Source organism: Musa acuminata, chromosome BXJ2-4 (genome assembly GCF_036884655.1).
Source record: "Musa acuminata AAA Group cultivar baxijiao chromosome BXJ2-4, Cavendish_Baxijiao_AAA, whole genome shotgun sequence".
In the NCBI taxonomy this organism is placed as follows: Eukaryota; Viridiplantae; Streptophyta; class Magnoliopsida; order Zingiberales; family Musaceae; genus Musa; species Musa acuminata.
The window spans coordinates 520122-539845 of NC_088341.1; the positions used below are offsets into that span (position 1 = coordinate 520122).

The 19724-nt window shown below is 35.2% G+C and overlaps 1 protein-coding gene across 3 annotated transcripts in view; it reads left to right on the plus strand.

The window, feature by feature from the left end:
• Nucleotides 1-5395: 5395 nt before the first annotated feature.
• The window catches only part of LOC103980423 (protein PIR), a 47458-nt gene continuing 33129 nt past the window's right edge, over nucleotides 5396-19724 (plus strand). For 2 of the 3 annotated variants that reach the window (XM_065102512.1, XM_065102513.1), the window contains exons 1-7: nucleotides 5396-5645; nucleotides 7312-7384; nucleotides 8808-8872; nucleotides 10978-11055; nucleotides 12407-12526; nucleotides 13798-13868; nucleotides 17573-17665. In XM_065102512.1, coding sequence (XP_064958584.1) covers nucleotides 5592-5645; nucleotides 7312-7384; nucleotides 8808-8872; nucleotides 10978-11055; nucleotides 12407-12526; nucleotides 13798-13868; nucleotides 17573-17665 — 554 coding nt within the window. In that variant the 5' untranslated portion in view covers nucleotides 5396-5591. Of the gene's footprint in view, nucleotides 5646-7311; nucleotides 7385-8807; nucleotides 8873-10977; nucleotides 11056-12406; nucleotides 12527-13797; nucleotides 13869-17572; nucleotides 17666-19724 lie in introns of those variants that run through there. The other variant, XM_065102514.1, reaches the window with a different exon arrangement.

Here is a 19724-nt window from a genome sequence, read left to right on the forward strand (position 1 = left end):
GCAAAGACCAGTGATTTAGTGAACATTCCTGATGACCACACCATTGAAAAGGGAAGCATGATGATCCTTGAGCTTATTGACGTGCTGCAAATACCGAGCACAGATAACGAATCCAAAGCCAATAAAAATGATCCAAGCAACTTTACATGACGACATGTTTGAGACAACTACAGAATGACTCTAACAAATAAAGAGGACTTGATCTGTTCAATTTTCCCAAGGAATGGACTCCACGAATCATAATCTGCCTGAGAAGGCGACCAATGCAATCTTCAAAGAGCCTCGTTTAAGAAATTTAGACCAATCCTCGGTCTTTTCTTCCATTGACAACTAATCATAATTTTCATAACCTGTATTAATTACAGTGGACTCTTTTAGAACCATTTAGACAACAATTATGGACAGAAATGGTGCCTGAAAGTTTAGGGGAATGGGAATCTTTCAAAGCCATTTCAGCTAGACACAAACTCTCTCCCACACCATTTCTTAAACACCATGGAACAAGTACAACCAATCTAGTTAAAATAAGAGTTTTAGGACAGATTCAAGACCTGACAGTATAGACAACTAGTTCCGGATATCATTGTTTCTTCCCCACTTCCCAAATAAGAATACCACCCATCCAAACGAGGATCACAACTTCCCGACATCGACAGCATTCTTAAGGTTTCCTCCGAGAAAAGACATCAAGCCACCACCGTGTGCCCTGCCCTCCGGAGTAGCACAGATATATCACGAGAAAGATGCATATATAGCCAAACTATTGATTGATATTTTCATCAACAAACTGTTTTAAGTATGCAATCTGAACAACAAAGAAAAACACATTTATGAAAAGAAAAAAGAAGAATTCAACCGTGGATCAGTTCCCATGAGGTCAGGGATGCTAAACCTGATCAAAAAAACATCATCTGGTTGTCTTTCATATCCGATCGAGCAACTGAGTCATAAATACTAATAGGACCTGCAGAATATCCAGATAGTGACACCAAAAAAGGCCCGTAAATAATGGTCATGCTCCACCTCCTTTCGTATGTGTGCCCAACAGAGACCAAAAAGGATCCAAGATCAGATGAAGAAGAAAGGAGATCCAAGATATATAAAACCATATGCATGTTTTACCGTTCCAGAAATACAGTTTAGAGATATTCTTTGGGAAAGCAGTCGCATCTATAAAGTATCTAAACCAAAATAATGAAGTTGACGATTTCTCTTGGATCAAACTAGACTTAATGATATGGATCTACAGTAGGTACATGACCAAAATACCCAGAAGATCGTGATGAGCTACTATATTCGTTTACCTACAAAACACAAAATTCTGCTCCAGGCATCTTACGTTAGGGTACGGAAAAGATCAATAAGGCATCAATTCTCTAGAAGAGGCATCAAATTATGCTCTCGTAGGTAGTATTTCTTTTATTGTCTCGTTCATTTTCCTCTGTGCTCGATGGAGAAATCTTGGGTTCTCGCGTTTCTTGTTCGGTCGACGAAAGCACGCGGCTTTGTGCCGGGCTTTTGTTGTGGGAGGCGTTTTCTCGAGGTTGTTTTGTTTGGTGTTCTGTTCGATGATGTCGAAGCGTTTCGGGTCTGAGTGAGTACGATTTCTTGGTTCTTTTGTTGGTTTCCATGGGAAGCTAACGCCGTTTCTCGTTCAGAAGATCGAACTCTGGATCTTTCGTTGGTTCGTTCTCGTACGTCTCGTCTTTCTGGGTTCTGAGCTGAGATTATATGCTGAAAACTATGGTTTCTTCGAGCTCGGCAGGCTTCTCTCGTCCTTCTTGTTTGCTTTGTCTAGTAATCAACATGTTCAAGCAAATATTAGCTTCTACCTGAGAATGAGTCTGATGCGTAGAACAGAGATGACTCTGGTAATTTGAATCTTGTGGGATGTGATGTATAGTTAATCAATATTGTGGCGTGACACTGCAGAGTGCTCAGTTTTTGTTGCTTCAATATGCTCTCACTAGGATTAAGTTTGAGATCTTTAACTTTTGAGTCAGTAGTATTCAATCTGGTCCAGTTATATGACTAGAACTATAGAACTATAGAACTACAGTTAACTATGTACATGTATATATATGTATATATATATATATATATATATATATATATATATATATACATATACATACATTTATATATATATATATACATACATACATGTATATATATATACATACATGTATGTATATATATATGTGTATATATATATATATGTGTGTATATATATATATATATCTGTGTGTATATATATATATGTGTATATATATATATATATATATATATATATATATATATATATATATATATATATGCATTCTCACACTGCACATTATATGATCATAATATATGCATGTACTTTATTACATCATATCATAATACATATGTGTACTCCTACGTCGTACGTCATACTATATATATATATATATATATATATATATATATATATATGTATGTATTCTCACATCATATGTCATCATATATATATATGCACTCTCACACCGTTTATCATAGCATATACATGTATCGCATATCGTAACATATTTATGCACTCTCACAACTACTCCCACACCATACGTCATCATATATGCATGCATATAATATATTTTTATGCTTACAAAATACATACATTCATATTTAGTTCATAACAATCATGTCATTCAAAACATACTTTCTAAAATACATTATGAATACGACAATTTATATTACATTGTGAATACGATATAAAATTTATATGACCACTATTTAGTAGTGAATTAAACTTGTAATTATTTGATTGACCTAAAAAATGAAGATGCTAATAAATAACGATATTCCTTAATGATTGAGTGCATATGAAGCAATAAACCTATTAAATTAGGAGTAGAGGATCAAAAGATACTTTAATTAAAAATCATATATCTTGAATTATTGATTTATAGTAATTTATTATAATAATTTATAAAAAAAGTTTGATAAAATTTTTCAAAATACACTATACTCAGTTTGAAAATCCATCTAGATTCCACCATCAATTTTTTAACATTTCACTCTTTAATCAAATGACTAATTAGTATTAATCAAGCCATCATACAATTCAAAAAAAAATTTACTTCACTATTCTAGTTAATCAAATGATCTTGAATTAAAATTTTATAGAAAACTAAGAGACATATAAAACTAAATATATACTAAATTTTAGCTCAAAATATAATTATTTAGAAGTTAAACTACCCTCCTAATTTATTACCAATATCTATTTTGTTATGTTGAAATTGAGTTGGGACTGTCTAAATTTATAAACCTCATATCTTGGTGCATAGAAGTGATATTTACTCAATTCTAAATCTCACATGATCTTAAGGGAATATTTTAAAATATGTAGGAAGGTTAGAGCTTAATCATATCTCTAAGGGGGGCCAATTCAACTTGAATAAAATACTATCTCAAAAAAATAAGGGATTTTGAGTACTTTAGATTGGGACAATCATCGCTCTATTCACCGATCTTAGATTGAGGTCATAATAGAGGTCTTAGAATCATAATAGAATTATACAAAATATATTCAAAAAATAAAGATAAATTTGAAATATATGTTTCTCAAAAGTTACTGAAAATTATTAGCTTATAATTTGTAAAACTGAAACCTTATCTATAGTAAGAAAAGAATTGAGTTTTTCTTAGAACTCGGATTTCTTAATCTCTACAAGGAAAACTAAGAGAATGACTGAAAAAAAAAAAGAGAAAGAGTCATGAGTTATGATGTTGATAAAGAGGATAAAGTCAAGTTAAAATAGAGAAGCTAGTTTGCCTTGAGATTTAGGGTTCACTCTTATTAGGCCTTATTTATAGTTTTTTTACTAATATAATTTTAATTTTACAATAACTTCAATTGAGTCTAATTTGATTTGACAAAGATGATTATTTTTTTTAAACTCATTCTTGAATATCACTTATGTATCTCAATATTTAATATAGCACTTCTCTTTTATTTGCATCTATATTTAATTTTTTATTATTCTATCGGTGCTTAAGTAGCCTATGATCCTTTATATATATATAATTATTAAAACTCAAACTTTCTTATATTAGTCATGGTCAAACTCATTCAAGCCTTGAGATTCACTTAAAGGCTGGTTAAAATTCAACTGCTACTTCTAGTCACTATATGTATGTTTATTACCATAACTTAACATCATATTCAAATCTGCTAGCACACTTTGGCTTGTTGCGCTATGCTTAAAACAAACATTGATGCTTATGTATGTTTAATTAATATTTTGTAGAACATCGATAATGATATTTAAAAAAAAGCATGTACTTCAATCTTAAAAGTCATGAGTATATAATTTATCATGTTAATAAAGCATAGATATCATAAATCATATTACTAAGTGAGGGTAATATATACTATTTTTACTTTTATTAGCATGCTAGTTGTGAGACTCACACATTTCATATTCCAATAGGGAAGAGAGAATGATACCAAAAACTGATAATGATTGTAACATATCGAGAGAACCTATGGGTTGTCAAAGTATATGCATCCGTAAGCTTTCTATCATGCTTTTATCTTGTTATTTCAAGTTTTATTATTAGTACTTTGACTTTACAAATAATAGAAGTTGTATGAGTCGGATCTTATTCCATGTATGGATCACTCACATATTTTTGTGTTAGATGTTTGGATCTTATTCCATGTACTTCTAGATCCCTCGAGCCTATCACTTGAGCTACACAGGATGCTCAATTTTGTTACTAACTCTATACTATATCTAAGATAAAGTAGTGAATACATGGATCATAGGATGCTGAGCTCGAATCCTACTTTTACCACTTAGTCTTTAGAAAAATAAAGAATAATGATAGGGAGCTACACTATTACATATATTGTTTAGTGATAGTTGATGGAGTTTTGCATAATTTGCTTTATTGATTTTATAAGATTTTTTTATAGGTCTTAATTTTTTTTTATTTTTTATATATATTTTTAAAATAAGTTTACCGTTATAGTGAGCTATGATCTCAAAGAGTTTGATTTTTTTTAAAATAATTTAATTATAAAAGTAACAGTTCTCACAAGGGATACAAATAATTCTTGTATTTTTTAAAATTCTAGGTTGTGAGTTGGAATTTTTTTGATACATTACCAAACTATTATTATATATAAATTATTATAATATTTTTTTTAATAAAATGTTTGATTTAATATTAAATTATTATTAAACAAAAGTTATGGTAATTCTTTCTTGTAATGTTTCATTTTCTTGAAGTCTACTGTATTTCTTTTTCACCGTCCCCTAAGACAAAACGTTCGATTTAATATATATTATTATTAAACAAAAAAGTTTGGTAAAGTGCGGTGAAATCTCTCGATCCTGTAACTGTTTGCTGTAACGTTCCGTTCTCTGTTAGGTAGACGCAGGTTTGGGCATTAGGCCTTGGAGCGCTCCCCGTCCCAGTCGCCTCCCACCGTCACCTCCTCCCGCAAACCTTCGATCCGTCCCATTCCCCTCCCACCGTCGCCTCCGTCTCCTCCTCCTTCCGCGAACCTTCGATCTGTCCGCGACTAGGGTTCGAAGAGGGAACGAGGAGAGTGAGAGAGACCTATGGCGATTCCCGTCGAAGAAGCCATTGCTGCTCTCTCGACATTTTCCTTGGAGGTATCTCAAGATCTGATGCCGTTTCTTCCCCATTTTCTTTTTTGGATGGTTCTTGGATTTTTCGATGCCGTTTGTTTTGCTTATTTTCTTGTGGCGGATCCTGTCGAAGAAGCCATTGCTGGTCTCTCGGCATCCTCCTTGGAGGTTTCTCAACATCTGATGTCGTTTCTTGGTCGGGAACCGAAATGCCATGTCCTTTTTTGCATGGTTCTTGGATTCTTTGATGCAGTTCGTTTTCTTCTTTCCTTGTAGCGGATTTGGACTTCGTGGGAGAAAGATGAGTCTCTCGAGATCCATTGGTTCTTGATGCCCATTGTTTTGTTCCTTTTCTTGTAACGAATCTGGACTTCTTGGGAGAAAGATGAGTCCGTCGGGATGCAACTAGTTCTTAATCTCCTTTGGAACAACAACGCGTAGTGCGTTGACTGTTGCGTAGCATAGTTTGAGGGTTGCGATAGTTCTTAAATGATGCTGGAGTATTCTGAGGTCTATGATGTTTGGTGGTCTTCGATTGTAGCATCGGTTAGAAATGTTGAACTAGTTCTGTCAAAATCTTGCTCAAATAACTAAAGGATTTTAATCAAAAGTTAAGGTGTTGATTGTTCTTTTTTGATGGTTCTTGGGTTTTGTCGATGCCATTGGTTTTGTTCCTTGTAGTGGGTCTGGACTTCTTGGGAGAAAGATGAGTCTGGATCCAACTGATTCTTGATCTTCTGAACAACAAAGGGTAGTGTGAAAGAAAGGGGGCTCAAGTGGGTTTTAGATGATTTTTTTATTTTTCAGATGATAGGATAGTATGAACATATGCTACAACTTATAGATACTGTAGTTAGTAGGGCTAATAGAGGTGAGATTGTCAGTGTTACAAGTATCTGGAGAGGTAGAAGGAGATTTAGGAAGACTTTACTAGAGAGTTTAAATAAAGATCTAAATACTTTAAAGTTAACTAAGAATTTTCTTTTATATGGTTGTGAATTAAAAATTTATGCTTGCTCCTATTGTTTTGTTTCCATAGTATTTTCCTTGTTTATGTAACATACTGTATGAATTTTACCTTTTCCTGGGTCGTCTTCTATTTCTCTCTTCTGTAATGTTAAAATAAATATTTTGTAGAACACTGGGAGGTTATGCATCTTAAATAAAATTCCTTTGGAGTTTTACCTGGCAACTTGAATATGGAGTTATGTTTTGCATTAGTAGGCCCAAGGTAGCAACCATCAATTAATAAATTTTTTCAAAATTATTATATTATGGCAAAAATATGTCTCTATCAGGTTATACTCAGAATGGTTGAAGATAAATACCGTACATTTCTTCTTCATGATGAGATATGTTCATTTTAACCATTTTGTTCAAACTTCATCAGTAATGTCTTTATCATCCTTACTCTAAGATATCTAAAAGTAGGATTACAACCCAGATTTGTGGGTAGCCATCATTTAGAGAATTTGCACATCTTTGTAGTTTTTTTTTCTTATAATATCAATTTCCTCAGCAACTTGGATATTCCTAACTTTTCCTCTTATGCATCATGGTTACTAAGAGGTCCAAGTGTATAGTTATCTAAATAATGGGATTTCTTCAATTTACAAGTTTGGGACTCTATTAAATAAATTCACAGCGTAATTTGTTTTGAAATAGAACTAACTAATTTATTACCTTGCAGGATGAGCAGCCAGATGTGCAGGGACTAGCTATTTTGTTATCTACCGAAAGATGTGCAACTAATAGCCCTCTAGGTAATCTAGCAACTGGTTCTGTTGAGTTATATGTAAATGATGTTTTATACAACAACAGGCTGCAGTGTAGGTGGTCTAATATATTATCATTCTGTAAAAGTTTCCAAGGATTGTTGGTCACTTCTTTTGGTATTTTGCTGGACTAGCTAATTGTAGACCTTGTGAGAGTTGGTGTTACTGGAAGTACTTATTTCTTTGTGCTATAATGAATGGCTTACAACATCGGCAACATTCAACTTGGCTTTATATTAGGTTAGGTCATTCTCTTTGGACTTTGGAGAATTGATAATTGAAAGCAATAAGAACAGCTACAAATTTTAAAGTTGTTATACATCTCATAAAGCTAGAGCAAGTGTTGCACTTATGTGGAAGCTCCATGACAATGGATGAGTTGGATAATGTGCTTTTTTGACCTTGATTCTGGCTGAAAATGATCATAAATTACTCGGTCAAACTACATTAATAATACATCTTACAGGGTTGGAATGGCATTGGCCCAACCAAAGATGTCCTAGAAACCTTTGTTCGGACTTATGGTCCTAATGCATTGTTTGATAACATGATCATCAATTGCCTTGTCAAACTACATTAATAATGTGTGTCACAGGAATGGCATGAGCCCAGCCAAAGGTGTCCCTGAAAATCTGGGCTTAGACATGTGGTTCTAATGTATTGTTTGGCAGTGAGTCTAAGACTTGGCAGGAAGGTTTTGGGGCTTAATTACAGAATTTAATGAGCGATAATGCTCCATTGGACTTAGCTTGGGCTTGATAATACTTGAAGTTTAAGATTTATTTTTGATGAGTTTAGGCCTGCATGCACACGTCTCATTCGGGCTTAGCCATTCTTGGTAATTAATTATTTTGAAATCTTGAAGCAATTCTACGCCATGATATCCTCTCCTCTAAGGCCTTCTGGCGTGCACCTTTACCCCTTTAATAGTTTGACTAGATACCTAACTATTCTGAACTTCAGCTTGCTGTTAGTGAAATTTTGTCTTTTATAGAATTCTTTCAAGTTTTTTCATGTGGTTATTCTCTGGCATCCATGTATTCCATATTTATTTGAAATAATTGAGTTTGGTGCCCAATGGATTTCATTGTGTGCCTTCATTTATTCTGATGCTAGATTCACATCTTATGTATATATATGTTTGCCAAATAGTTCTCTTTTGGTCTAAGTTATGATTGCTATTATTTTGCTTGAGAAAACATGGTGGAATTGAACGCTCACTAATGAGATTGCCTAGGTTAAATACCTGGGCACCATCTTCACTGGTACTTCTTGATCCTAGATCCCCTTAAAGGTGAACAGGGTAACTAACGACTAGGACGAGGCCCTGTTGGTGTTTATGCTTCTGATTTTCATTAGTCTGATATATTTTATTATTCTCATTTCTGATATTTATGTTTGTGTCATGTAGAATTTGGTGACGTTGCTGCTTATCGTCTCTCTCTTGGAGAAGATACAAAGGCTATTAATCAATTGGTACAATATGACTTTGTTTCTTACAAAAGTTATGTATATATATATATATATATATACATATATATATACAGACATATATATATATACACACATATACATATATGTATATATACATATGCATGTATATACATATATAAATATATACATATATATATATATGTATATATATATGTACATATATATATGTATATATGTATATATATACATATATATATTAATATATGTATGTATATGTGTTTATATATATATATATGTACATATATATATATATATATATGTATATGTACATATATATACATATATACATATATATACATATGTATATACATACATATGTATATACATACATATTTATATACATTCATATATATATATATATACATATACACATACATATACACATACACATATACATATACTCATATACATATACACATATACATGCATATATACACACACACACACACACACACATATATATATATATATATATATATATATGCATATATATATATATATATACACACACATATACACATATACACATACACATATACATATACACACACACACATACATACATACATATATATATATATATATATATATATATATATATATATATATATATATATATATATATATATATATATATATATATATATATATATATATATAAAATCTTTATTTATCTTTCGTAGCTTTTTCTGTTAGTATTGTGTATCTTTTTACAATACTTTGTTATTGAGGCGGACTTATATTGCTTACATGTGTTTCATCTGTAGAATATCTTGTCATCTTTATATAGTATATACAACTACTTTTAAGAACAAAGTTGCCCATACTTGGCTTCTTTCAAGCTATGATTGTGATAATGTTACCCATTATATGCATATCTGCAATTTGCATGAGCGAACTTGAAGTTGTTTCTGTCTGCAAAAGAAAAAAACTTTATATTTTTGAATATAATAAAAGCGAACATGTAGATTTATGGAAAGAAAGATAAAATGCTTAGCCTCCACTTAATGCGAGGTAATGCAGTGACTTTACATTTGTCATGATATAACCTTTTAAGTCTTGGTGATATGTTTTCTGAGTGGAATCAATCTGTAGCTTTTATTTTTTCAATTTTACTAAATTTTTGATCCATCAAAGAAAAGGAAAGCCATCTTTCCGTATGTGCTTGTAATTTGCTTTGGTTGTCTTTATCTCTATAATTTCCTCCCGATGTAGCCGAAGTTACACACCAACATATATGGAGTGTACACAGATGCAGAAACTTTCATGTCAGCCAACTAGTGTTTAGATTTAGACTGATGCATATTGTGTTTAGGTTGGGTATATTTGGGAGTCTGTTTGATTCATATGGGTGTTTGGATTTTCGTTAGAAATTTCAATGGTTTTTGGTATTCATTCAGTATGTTTTTAAGTATCTTGGTCTATGCAGGTCTTTTATTTCTTAAATAATGCTTATAGATAAATCTGCGCCCAAGAATTACAATTTTGTTCTAAGAAAAAATGGGAAAGAAAAGAAGGCTTGCAAAGTTTTTAAGTGTTGTTGGTTTAAATGGAGCGACAAATATCCAAACAAGAGTTTGGGATCTAATAGGACATACTCCTGTGGTAGGGTTGACCCTCTCATTCCCTTCAGTTAATGTCTCTTGTTCCTACATAATCTCTCTCCATGTGGCAACAATTTGTAATCATTGACTCCTAATCTTATTTTGTTGTTTCAATTTTAGTGCCGTGTAAACTGATTATGTGCAAGGCTTTCACAAGTTTAAATCAATTGCTGATTAGCAATTCATTGTCTTGCTGAGCATGTGGCTACCGTGATGGTTGGATAAACCAAAGAAAGTTTAGCTTAAATTGGTTGGTCTACGTATATGATAAAGCTGAAAGCGAAATATTTTGTCTATATTCGTTTCTCTTCTACTTTTTATGCTCCAAAAGGAGTTGTAGAATAATAACAATACTTTGGAATTTTGTTCCTATCTTTATGTTGTCAGATGCACATCTTTTGAGGCAAGTTGTCAGATGCACTTTAGATTTGCTTATTGTACACACCAAATAGTATAAACATGTAACTTTGGAAAATTATGCAGAATGCACTGATCCATGAAGGAAGGGAGATGGCATCTTTGCTTTATACATACCGCAGCTGCGTCAAAGCTCTTCCCCAGGTTCTAACTCTTTTATGATGTTTTCTTCTCATTTATTTTGTTAATTGTGTTATTCCATTATCAGGTTATATGAAGTATTATGCTACTCAGTTTATAGATAAGTTGACATGGTGTATATAGTTAGATAACATAATAACATAAGTTATTTAGTCTAAAATATGTCATTCGCAGCTTTGATGCAGTTGCATAATTGCACATAAGTATTATTTAATTTAAAATTCTCAACTTTTCATTTATCTATGGTTTTTTAGATGTCTCTTATCTTGCACTAGACTTTTAAGGTTTTTTTTTTTTTTCAAATTTTGTTGATACACTTCTGATTATTATATATTGATGATTATGTTCAAGAAAACTTGTATGCTTATAGAAAAATTGTAGGTCAGATGGTCTCATGTCACTTCTATGATTTTGTTCTTCTTTCAAATGTTCTTCTAATGCATATCTGAAAAATATTACTTCATATACATCTATGCCCATGTGATATTGATGACACTTAGTTATTGGCTTTTGTCCGCTGACATGTACCAGAAAAAAATTGAATTCTTTATTTTTGACAAGATAATTGCTTTAGGTTAGTATTTTTTTGTTATGTCAATTTTTGGTAAGATGCTATCTGTTCTGTTTGTGCTTGCATCTTGTTTGGTGTTCAAGCTGACCTTATTATGTTTTGCCATGTTGGCTGATCCTTAAAATTCCGAAGTGGCAATATGAGAAGTTGAAAAGAAGTCAGGATAAATAGGAGTAGGGCAACTACGACAGTTCAAGTAGGAGTACAAATTTGATGAGAATCAATATATATGAAAATCATTCTGTAGATCATTGCCTTATGTCATAGTTTCAGTTTTCACATGGTCTAAAATAGAGCTTCTGCAAGACTTTTATGTATTGCTGGAGATGTGACAAAAATCAAAGATAAAATAGATCCTACAAGAATTATACTTTAGTTAGGAAGAAGTTACTATGGTTGCTTGCTTATGAGAGATGTGAGAGATTTAAATTGAGTTACATTGAAGTCTTGAGTGATGTTGAAGTCATAAATCATTGTTGCAAGTAATCTTTATGTTCTCAACTGTATAGAAAAGGCATACAAAGTGGTATTTAGAACCTCGGATTGCTAAGTAGGGGTTGCGTTATCAAAAGATTTTATTTCACTTCTGAATTGTGGTTGCTCTATCTAGGTATTGGAATTTAGTTTAAAAAAGTGTTTACATACAGATAAAAATGAATAAATTGTAATGTTGAAATGAATATCCTTTTATAGTTTTACTTACTGTTTACATCTACATGATATAAAAAATTATAAACTTATTGTAATACTATCTGCTAAACCTAGAGAGTTTGTTCTGTGCAGCTGCCTGATTCCATGAAGCACAACCAAGCAGACTTGTATCTTGAGACTTATCAGGTTCTTGATTTGGAGATGAGTCGGCTTCGTGAAATTCAGAGATGGCAAGCATCTGCTGCTTCCAAAGTTTGTACTCTACTTTCTATAGGTTCAATAAATATTTTTTTTCTAAATTTTTATTTTTCGTAATGAAGTGCCTCCCTTTTGTTATTATGATGGATGTGCTTGCTATTTGTTATGAAGTTCTTTTCTAACCATTTTTTTTCTGTAACCAAGTGCCTGCCATTTGTTATTTTGTTTGTTTCTAATGTTTTCTTTTCCACAATGAAGTGCCTGCCATTTGTTATTAATGCACATGTAACTTGCCTGGAGATAACGACCAGCAAAAGAAATGTAACAGTCAGCATGGAGCAAAGAGAAAGAGGGAGAAGAGGTGAGGAGGAGGAGGAGAAGAAGGACATGGCGAAGAAGAGTAGAAGGAGAAGGAGAGGAGAATGAGAGGAGGATGAGGAGTATAAGAGGCAGAGGAGGAGGAGGAGGAGGATTGGAGGAAGAGGAGAAGCAGAAGAGGAGGAAGAGGTGGAGGAAAAAGAGGGAAAGAGGGGAGGAGAGGAGGAGAGGAGAGGGTTATTGACACTTGACAGTTAACAGGCTGCTATTAAAAACCAATAACTGTTGACAGCTGTCAATAGCTGACCAGTTTAAAAATAAAAAATGATTCATTGCTGTCCAGATACAAAACTTGAAAAAGAAAACCCAGTTTCAAACCAAACTGGGTAATTGGAGTTCTAATTGGTCAGACTGATAAGTGCTGGATGGTACATACTAGTCCGACTGGTTTTCTGAACCTGGCTTGTTAGGTATTGTGGTCTTGGTTGAGTTGCACTATGTCTAAGTGACAAAAGATATTGTCTGGATTTGTATCAAGTCGCCAATAGCTGGATAGATATATAAGTAACTCATTAATTGATTAGCCATGTTGCCATATGTGCCTTGCAATGTAGTTGTATTCATGCTGATCAAATTTTAATTCTGTGTCCAAGGTTACACATCTGCATAATGAGCACTACATGTCAATGTGGTACTGTCTCATATGCAGCAAAGTGTGTTGCATGTGGTATTGTCTCATATGTTGATAGGAAGAAAATAGGTTAAATTTGAGCAACTGGAGGCATTTTCTTTGTTTTCATCCTTTTCCAAACCGATTAATTTCGAGACTTATTCGGTACGGTACGGTATTGCAACAAAAAAATCACATTTTAAATTCTAAACCGATTAATTTGAAGCAATACGGTACTGTCCATCTGAACTCTTTTGGACTTTATGTATCTCTTAATATTTTTGTGTAATGCATTTGAAGCACATTACAATGCTAAATTCCTATGTTTGTCATCTAGTTGGCAGCCGATATGCAGAGGTTTTCTAGGCCTGAAAGACTGATGAATGGACCCACAATAACTCATTTCTGGTTTGATATCTAACTTGCCTTTTTCCATTTGTTTCTGATGTTAAGGTCGATTTTGATCACTTATGTAATAATGAATTAAGGTTATATATAGGATATTCTGCCCTCATGTTCTTGAACTCTTGACCTTTTGAAATCTTGTGTCGGATTAGGGTTATGCTGGTTTTTTTCTGAATGTTCAGCATTTTGCACTGACATTATTCTTAAAGTGAAACTTTATGAATTTATTGATGTGAACTGTTAGTTCTATTGCAATTTGACATTATGAGTTTTGTTGATCGCCATTAGTTTCGTGATACAATTGGAATTGTTTTATGAATTTTTGGATGATTGAATGTTCAAGTTGTTCATTGTTTCTTACGGTTGGGTTAAAATTTCTATTCTTATACAGAAAAAGGTCAATGTTCCATTTATTGAATCCTGCATGTCATTGAACTAGTACAAAATATATGTTAAAAGTTGTCCTGTGATGTATGGGCCTCATCACATTCAAGGCACATAATTTGATGAATTTGTTTTGCATAGTCGTTTTGGACTTAGGGTGCATAAGGAATTGGTGTGCATCATTATGGATGAATGCATAGCGGCAGAGTAAGGATGTAGGCAAAATATGCAAGGCATACTAGTCTATAAATAAGGGTCTATCAGTCTTTTGATAAATATTTGTGTTCATTTTGGAACTTTGCTGGATTTAGATAACTAGAGTTGCTTTAGTGGTGGGAATCAGGACACTTTTTGGGTCTACACTATGTGCTGATGGAAGAAAAGTCAACTCAATTGTTGATGAACTTGAATTCAGGTTCAATTGACTTTTTAAAAGTTTTATCTCGTCATTTTCTTCTTTGAAATAGTTTTAGTATTTTAGAGGGGATTTTTGTAAAAATCATAAGTTGCCACATGCCAAAATGATATATGTCTACCTTTATTAATTAGATTGCTATAAGGGGAAGAAGAAAAGAGGAGGAAATAATAATCTTAATAAGAAATTTTTGACATTATAGTAGAGTATACAACAATGAAAGACAATAAAAAAAGATATATTATCAAAAAGGAAGATCATTTACAAAGACAAATTTTAAATTCTCTCTCTTGAAAATAAAGGATTAATGTATCTTTATGTAATTAATTTTTTTTCTATTTCACTATTTTCACTTCTTGTACTTAGGGTCTATAAAAAGATGGAAGGGCATTGTAATTAGTCATGAGAATATGTTTCTTTAGCCTTACAATATATCTGAGTGGTGTAAGACAATGACCTTTACCCAAAATGACCTTCACCAAATATCCCACCACATAAATTCCACCATTGCAAAGTTTCTAAACCCAAAACTATTGAGTCCTCAACTATGTTGGTTCTCTCTAGCATTGGACATTCATGAATTAACTTCACAACCAAGTCAAGCTAATCAATATACACGGATCAATGCCTTTCTCCCTCTTAGAAATTGGTATGCATCTAAACTTTTACTAAGTATCCTCTCATTGTGTTAATTCTCTGCCTCTATTGTCCTACTTTTTTTTATTTACCAACACTTTGTACGACACTTTTAAGCCTATTATCCTTTAGGTTGTTCTTTGTCACTCAGTAAGCATCAACATATCTTATCAACCAAGGTTTTTAATTTTATATCGTATTGATGTACCGCTCGGTATATGTATTTTTATATACATATATTTATAATTTTATATACATATGTATATAAAAATATGTTTATATACGTATGTTTACTCATAAACATATGTATATGTAATAATTACTATAAAAATTGTTTATAAAAATATCCCCTTTCCATCTCGAGAGACGGAAAGGGGGTGATGGCGGAGCGGGCGAGGATGCGACGCGTCATCTCCATCCCCAGCTCGAACTCATCCCTTGTGAGGTACTTCGTAATGCTCTCGCGGCAGTCAGATCCGACGGGGATCTAGCCCAGGCAGTGATTTAAAAAGCGCTAGGCGCCAAAAGGCGCCAAGGTCCACAAACGCCCGAGGCGCTAGGCGCTCGCCCGAGCGAAGCGAGGCGCTAAATTATAAAAATATATAATATAATTATAAAAATATATAATATAATTATAACAATAATTTCAAATAAATAAACATTAACAACATTAAAATCAAAATAATATATTATTAATCTATTAACAGAAAATTAATCATTTCAAAATTCAAATAAACTTAATATTAAGAGTATATTGAGCCTGATGGAGAAACGAAGCAGCGGCGAGCGGCGGCAGCAGCGGCGGCAGCGGTAGCGGGAAAGGGAAAGGGAGCGGAAGGCGCGAGCAGCGGGAAGGCTCGCGGGAGGGCTCGCAGGAGGCGAGAGGGCTCGCGGGAGGCGCGAGCAGCGGGAGGGCTCGCGGGAGGCATGAGCAGCGGGAGGGCTCGAGGGAGGTGCGAGCTGCGGGAAGGCTCGTGGGAGGGCTCGCAGGAGACGCGAGCAGCGAGAGGGCTCGCGGGAGGTGCAAGCAGCGGGAGGGCTCGCAGGAGGCGCGAGCAGCGAGAGGGCTCGCGGGAGGCGCGAGCAGCAGCAGCGGGAGCAGCGGCAGCGAGCGACGAGATCGCGATCGGGATCGGGAGCGGCAACAGGTTAGTGTTGGGTTAGGGTTAGGGTTAGGGTTGGGGTTATATCGGTTTAGTTGGTTCGATTGAACCAACTAACAACCGAACCAGACCTAAAATTCTGGTTCGGTTGCCTTGGTTTACCCAGGCGCTCGCCCGAAGCGCCCAGCGCCTGGGCTCGGGCGAGCGCCCAGGCGGCGCCTGTTTGAAGCGCGCCGCCTGGGACATTAGCGAGGCGCTCGGGCCTCGCCTCGCCCGAGCGCCTAGGCGAGCGCCCGAGCGCCTTTTGCAATCACTGAGCCCAGGGCGAGCTCATCTCCCGCTCCACCGCCGTTGCCACCCTCAACGATTGTGAGGAAGAAGACCAAGATGATGGCGAGAACGAGAAGAGGAAGCGACAGTCCTACTTGTGCCAGGATCCCTTCCTTCATTGTCGACCACAACCTCCCCGACCACAGCGTCCACGATCCCTTCACCCCCTATCGTGTTTCACTCGACGGAGCGAGGACCTGCCCCCTATAGGGTTTTGCCCAATGAAGTGAGGACCCACCCCCTACTGTGTTCCGCCCGACAGAGCGCTTCTTCGTGCCCTGCCATGTCCAACTCTCTTCTCCGTTATGCCTTCTCCGTCCAACGAATGTCACAGCCTCATCTTCCTCCCCGTCGTGCTCCTCGTTCTGTCTGCTAGCTGATACCGCCTAGTATTGGTGGTACAATTCGAAATTTAAAACCTTGTTATCAACTGTATACCATGGTTGAAAACACGATAAGTTATCCACTTTTGTTGGCTGCATAAAGCATTGCTTGAATTTGATTATATATATATATGTGTGTATATATGCTTTGGGCTTCTAGAATTCCTTTTTCTATGCTATAATTAGAAAAAAGGATTATTTCATCAATAGAATCCTAATTGTGCTTTACTATTTCTTGTTCACGTTGATTTTGTCACTTCATCTATGAATTGCTATTTCATGTTCAAAGTATAAGTTGATAAAATTAATGAAGTAACTCACATTTTTTTTGTTAGTATGATGAGATATGACTTATGATTTTCAGTTAGTTTAGTTTCTTATTTCCATGGTAGCTATCTTTTGCAATGATGCTTTTCCTGGTGGTGGGAAATCGATACTAAGTTTTTTGTATGGCAGGTCTATGTTGAAATTACTTGATGTTTTAGTGCAGCTTGATCATCTCAAAAATGCAAAAGCTAGCATTCCCAATGATTTCTCATGGTACAAGAGGTATGCAATAACTTGGTACTTTTCAATCAATTTTGTTTGTTGCTAGGACCTCCTGATGTTTGGACAGTAGGTAGTAGGCATTGAGGACTTCTTGCGGTAGTTAGACGAAGCTTTGGGGTGGAGCTTTGATTGCTAGAATGTGAGGAAGAAGGCTACTGTTTGAAGTTGGCTACAGCGGTGCAGAATTCTTCCCTCTTCTTCTCACTCCTTTGAACTGCGAAACTAGGGCCGATTGCCTCTTTGTTGAAGGCTTTCTTGGTTCCCTTTAGATGTTTTATAGGTAGAGGTTTGCCTAAAGTCCTTGGGCTTGAGCTTTGCTTGATCAAATAGGGTTGACTATTGTCAAGAATCGAGATCGTCTCTGAACACGACTCCCTCAATTGAGTGATTCACGTCCCATTGAATCTTGCTTTGACGGTGGGGAAACTCGACTTTAGCAGCTTCTTCGGAGAACCATCTTGCTACACTTGGTTATAGTCCTTTGTGTCCAATTCAGAAGACGACTTAGATGCATTGTCGGGTGGTAGTAGACTTCTTCTCGTTGATAGTATCCTCTTCAAGGGGTTTCTCTTGGTTGGTCACCAAGTCTTCAACAGATGGCAACGTCTCTCTTGGTTCGTCGCCTAGCATTTGATGTAATGTTTTATTTTATTTTATGGATTTATTTTTATGCTATTTTTTTTTATCAAGGATGTGTTTTAGAGAGAATTAATAAACTAAGACTAAAGTAGGTGAGGCTTATGGGTAGAGGATCGTAGATGGAGGAAGTGGTGGCCCTTATGAGGCAGCGACCACGGTGATGGCGCAATGGACTGGAGCTGGCAATGACGTGTAGGAGAATGAGGCAGAGGAGGGGGGAGAGTGATCCGTTTGGTTTCGACGATTTGTTGATTCAATGCCACCTTCTAGATGGTAGTTTTGGCAAAGAAGAGAATTGTTGCAGTAAAACCAAGCGTAAAATAGAAAGAAAGCAACCTCTATTATTTGTAAAGTTAAAGTCATAACTACGAAACTTGAAATAATGGAAATAGACGTATGAAAGAAAGCTTATGGGTGCGTCAAAACCTTGGTTGTTTTTGGCCAGCACGTCGGTGTTTTCGGTTGGTTGTGGTTGCTATCGGTCTTTGGTCTCCTCTCTTTGTTGCTAGAACCTCCTAAGGTTTGGATTGTAGGTAGTAGGCATTAAGGACTTCTCACATGGTGAGGAGGCTCGGGTCATGACATTTGGTATAGGGCTGACCTAGTATTTGGGCATGGTGAGGGGGTTCGAGTAAGAACGAGCTACCCGTGAATAGAGTTAGAGAACTCGTCACCATGTGGAACCACCACTTAGCTACCCGTGAATAGAGTTAGAGAACTCGTCTCGCCTCGCCTCGCCCGAGCGCCTATTGAAATCCCTGATTTCTCTTGGAAGGTTTCCACTTTCCCTTAAAATATAGTTGCACATGCTAGGAGATGTTTATCCTAAAATGAATTATCTACATGGAACAATATGCTTGAGAAGGCAGCATTTCAGTCTCACTTGTCTTTCAGATGAGATCCTGTTGTTGGTAGGCTGGCAAACGCCACTGGTTCCCAATAACTATATATTGTGATCACCCGCTTGTATTACTTGCTCCAGTTGCATTAGATTCTGTGATAAAAACAAAAAAAACATATGGATTTCATGATGAATCCATACATATAGAGCAGCCTTTGGCAAGCATTCAGAATCTAATTTGATGGCTAGCACAGTTGGTTATATTCCCAATAAATATATACTGTAATCACCCATCTGTATTGCTTGCTCCAGTTGCATTCGATTCTATACATGATTAAAAAAAAAAACACATGGATTGCTTGATGAATCCATACAAATAGGGCAGTTATTTTGAAGGTTATACATTCCTAGGATCTGCTTTATCATATATTAAGTTTGGTAGTAATAATATTCTCTAGGGTTAGTTAGGTTTAGATGTATTTTGCTTACTGCATTCTCATTCCTGCTTATTGATGCCCTAAATCGCACTTCCAGATTTCTGTATTTATTTCTGACTCCACAACAGAAAGTATTGGTAAC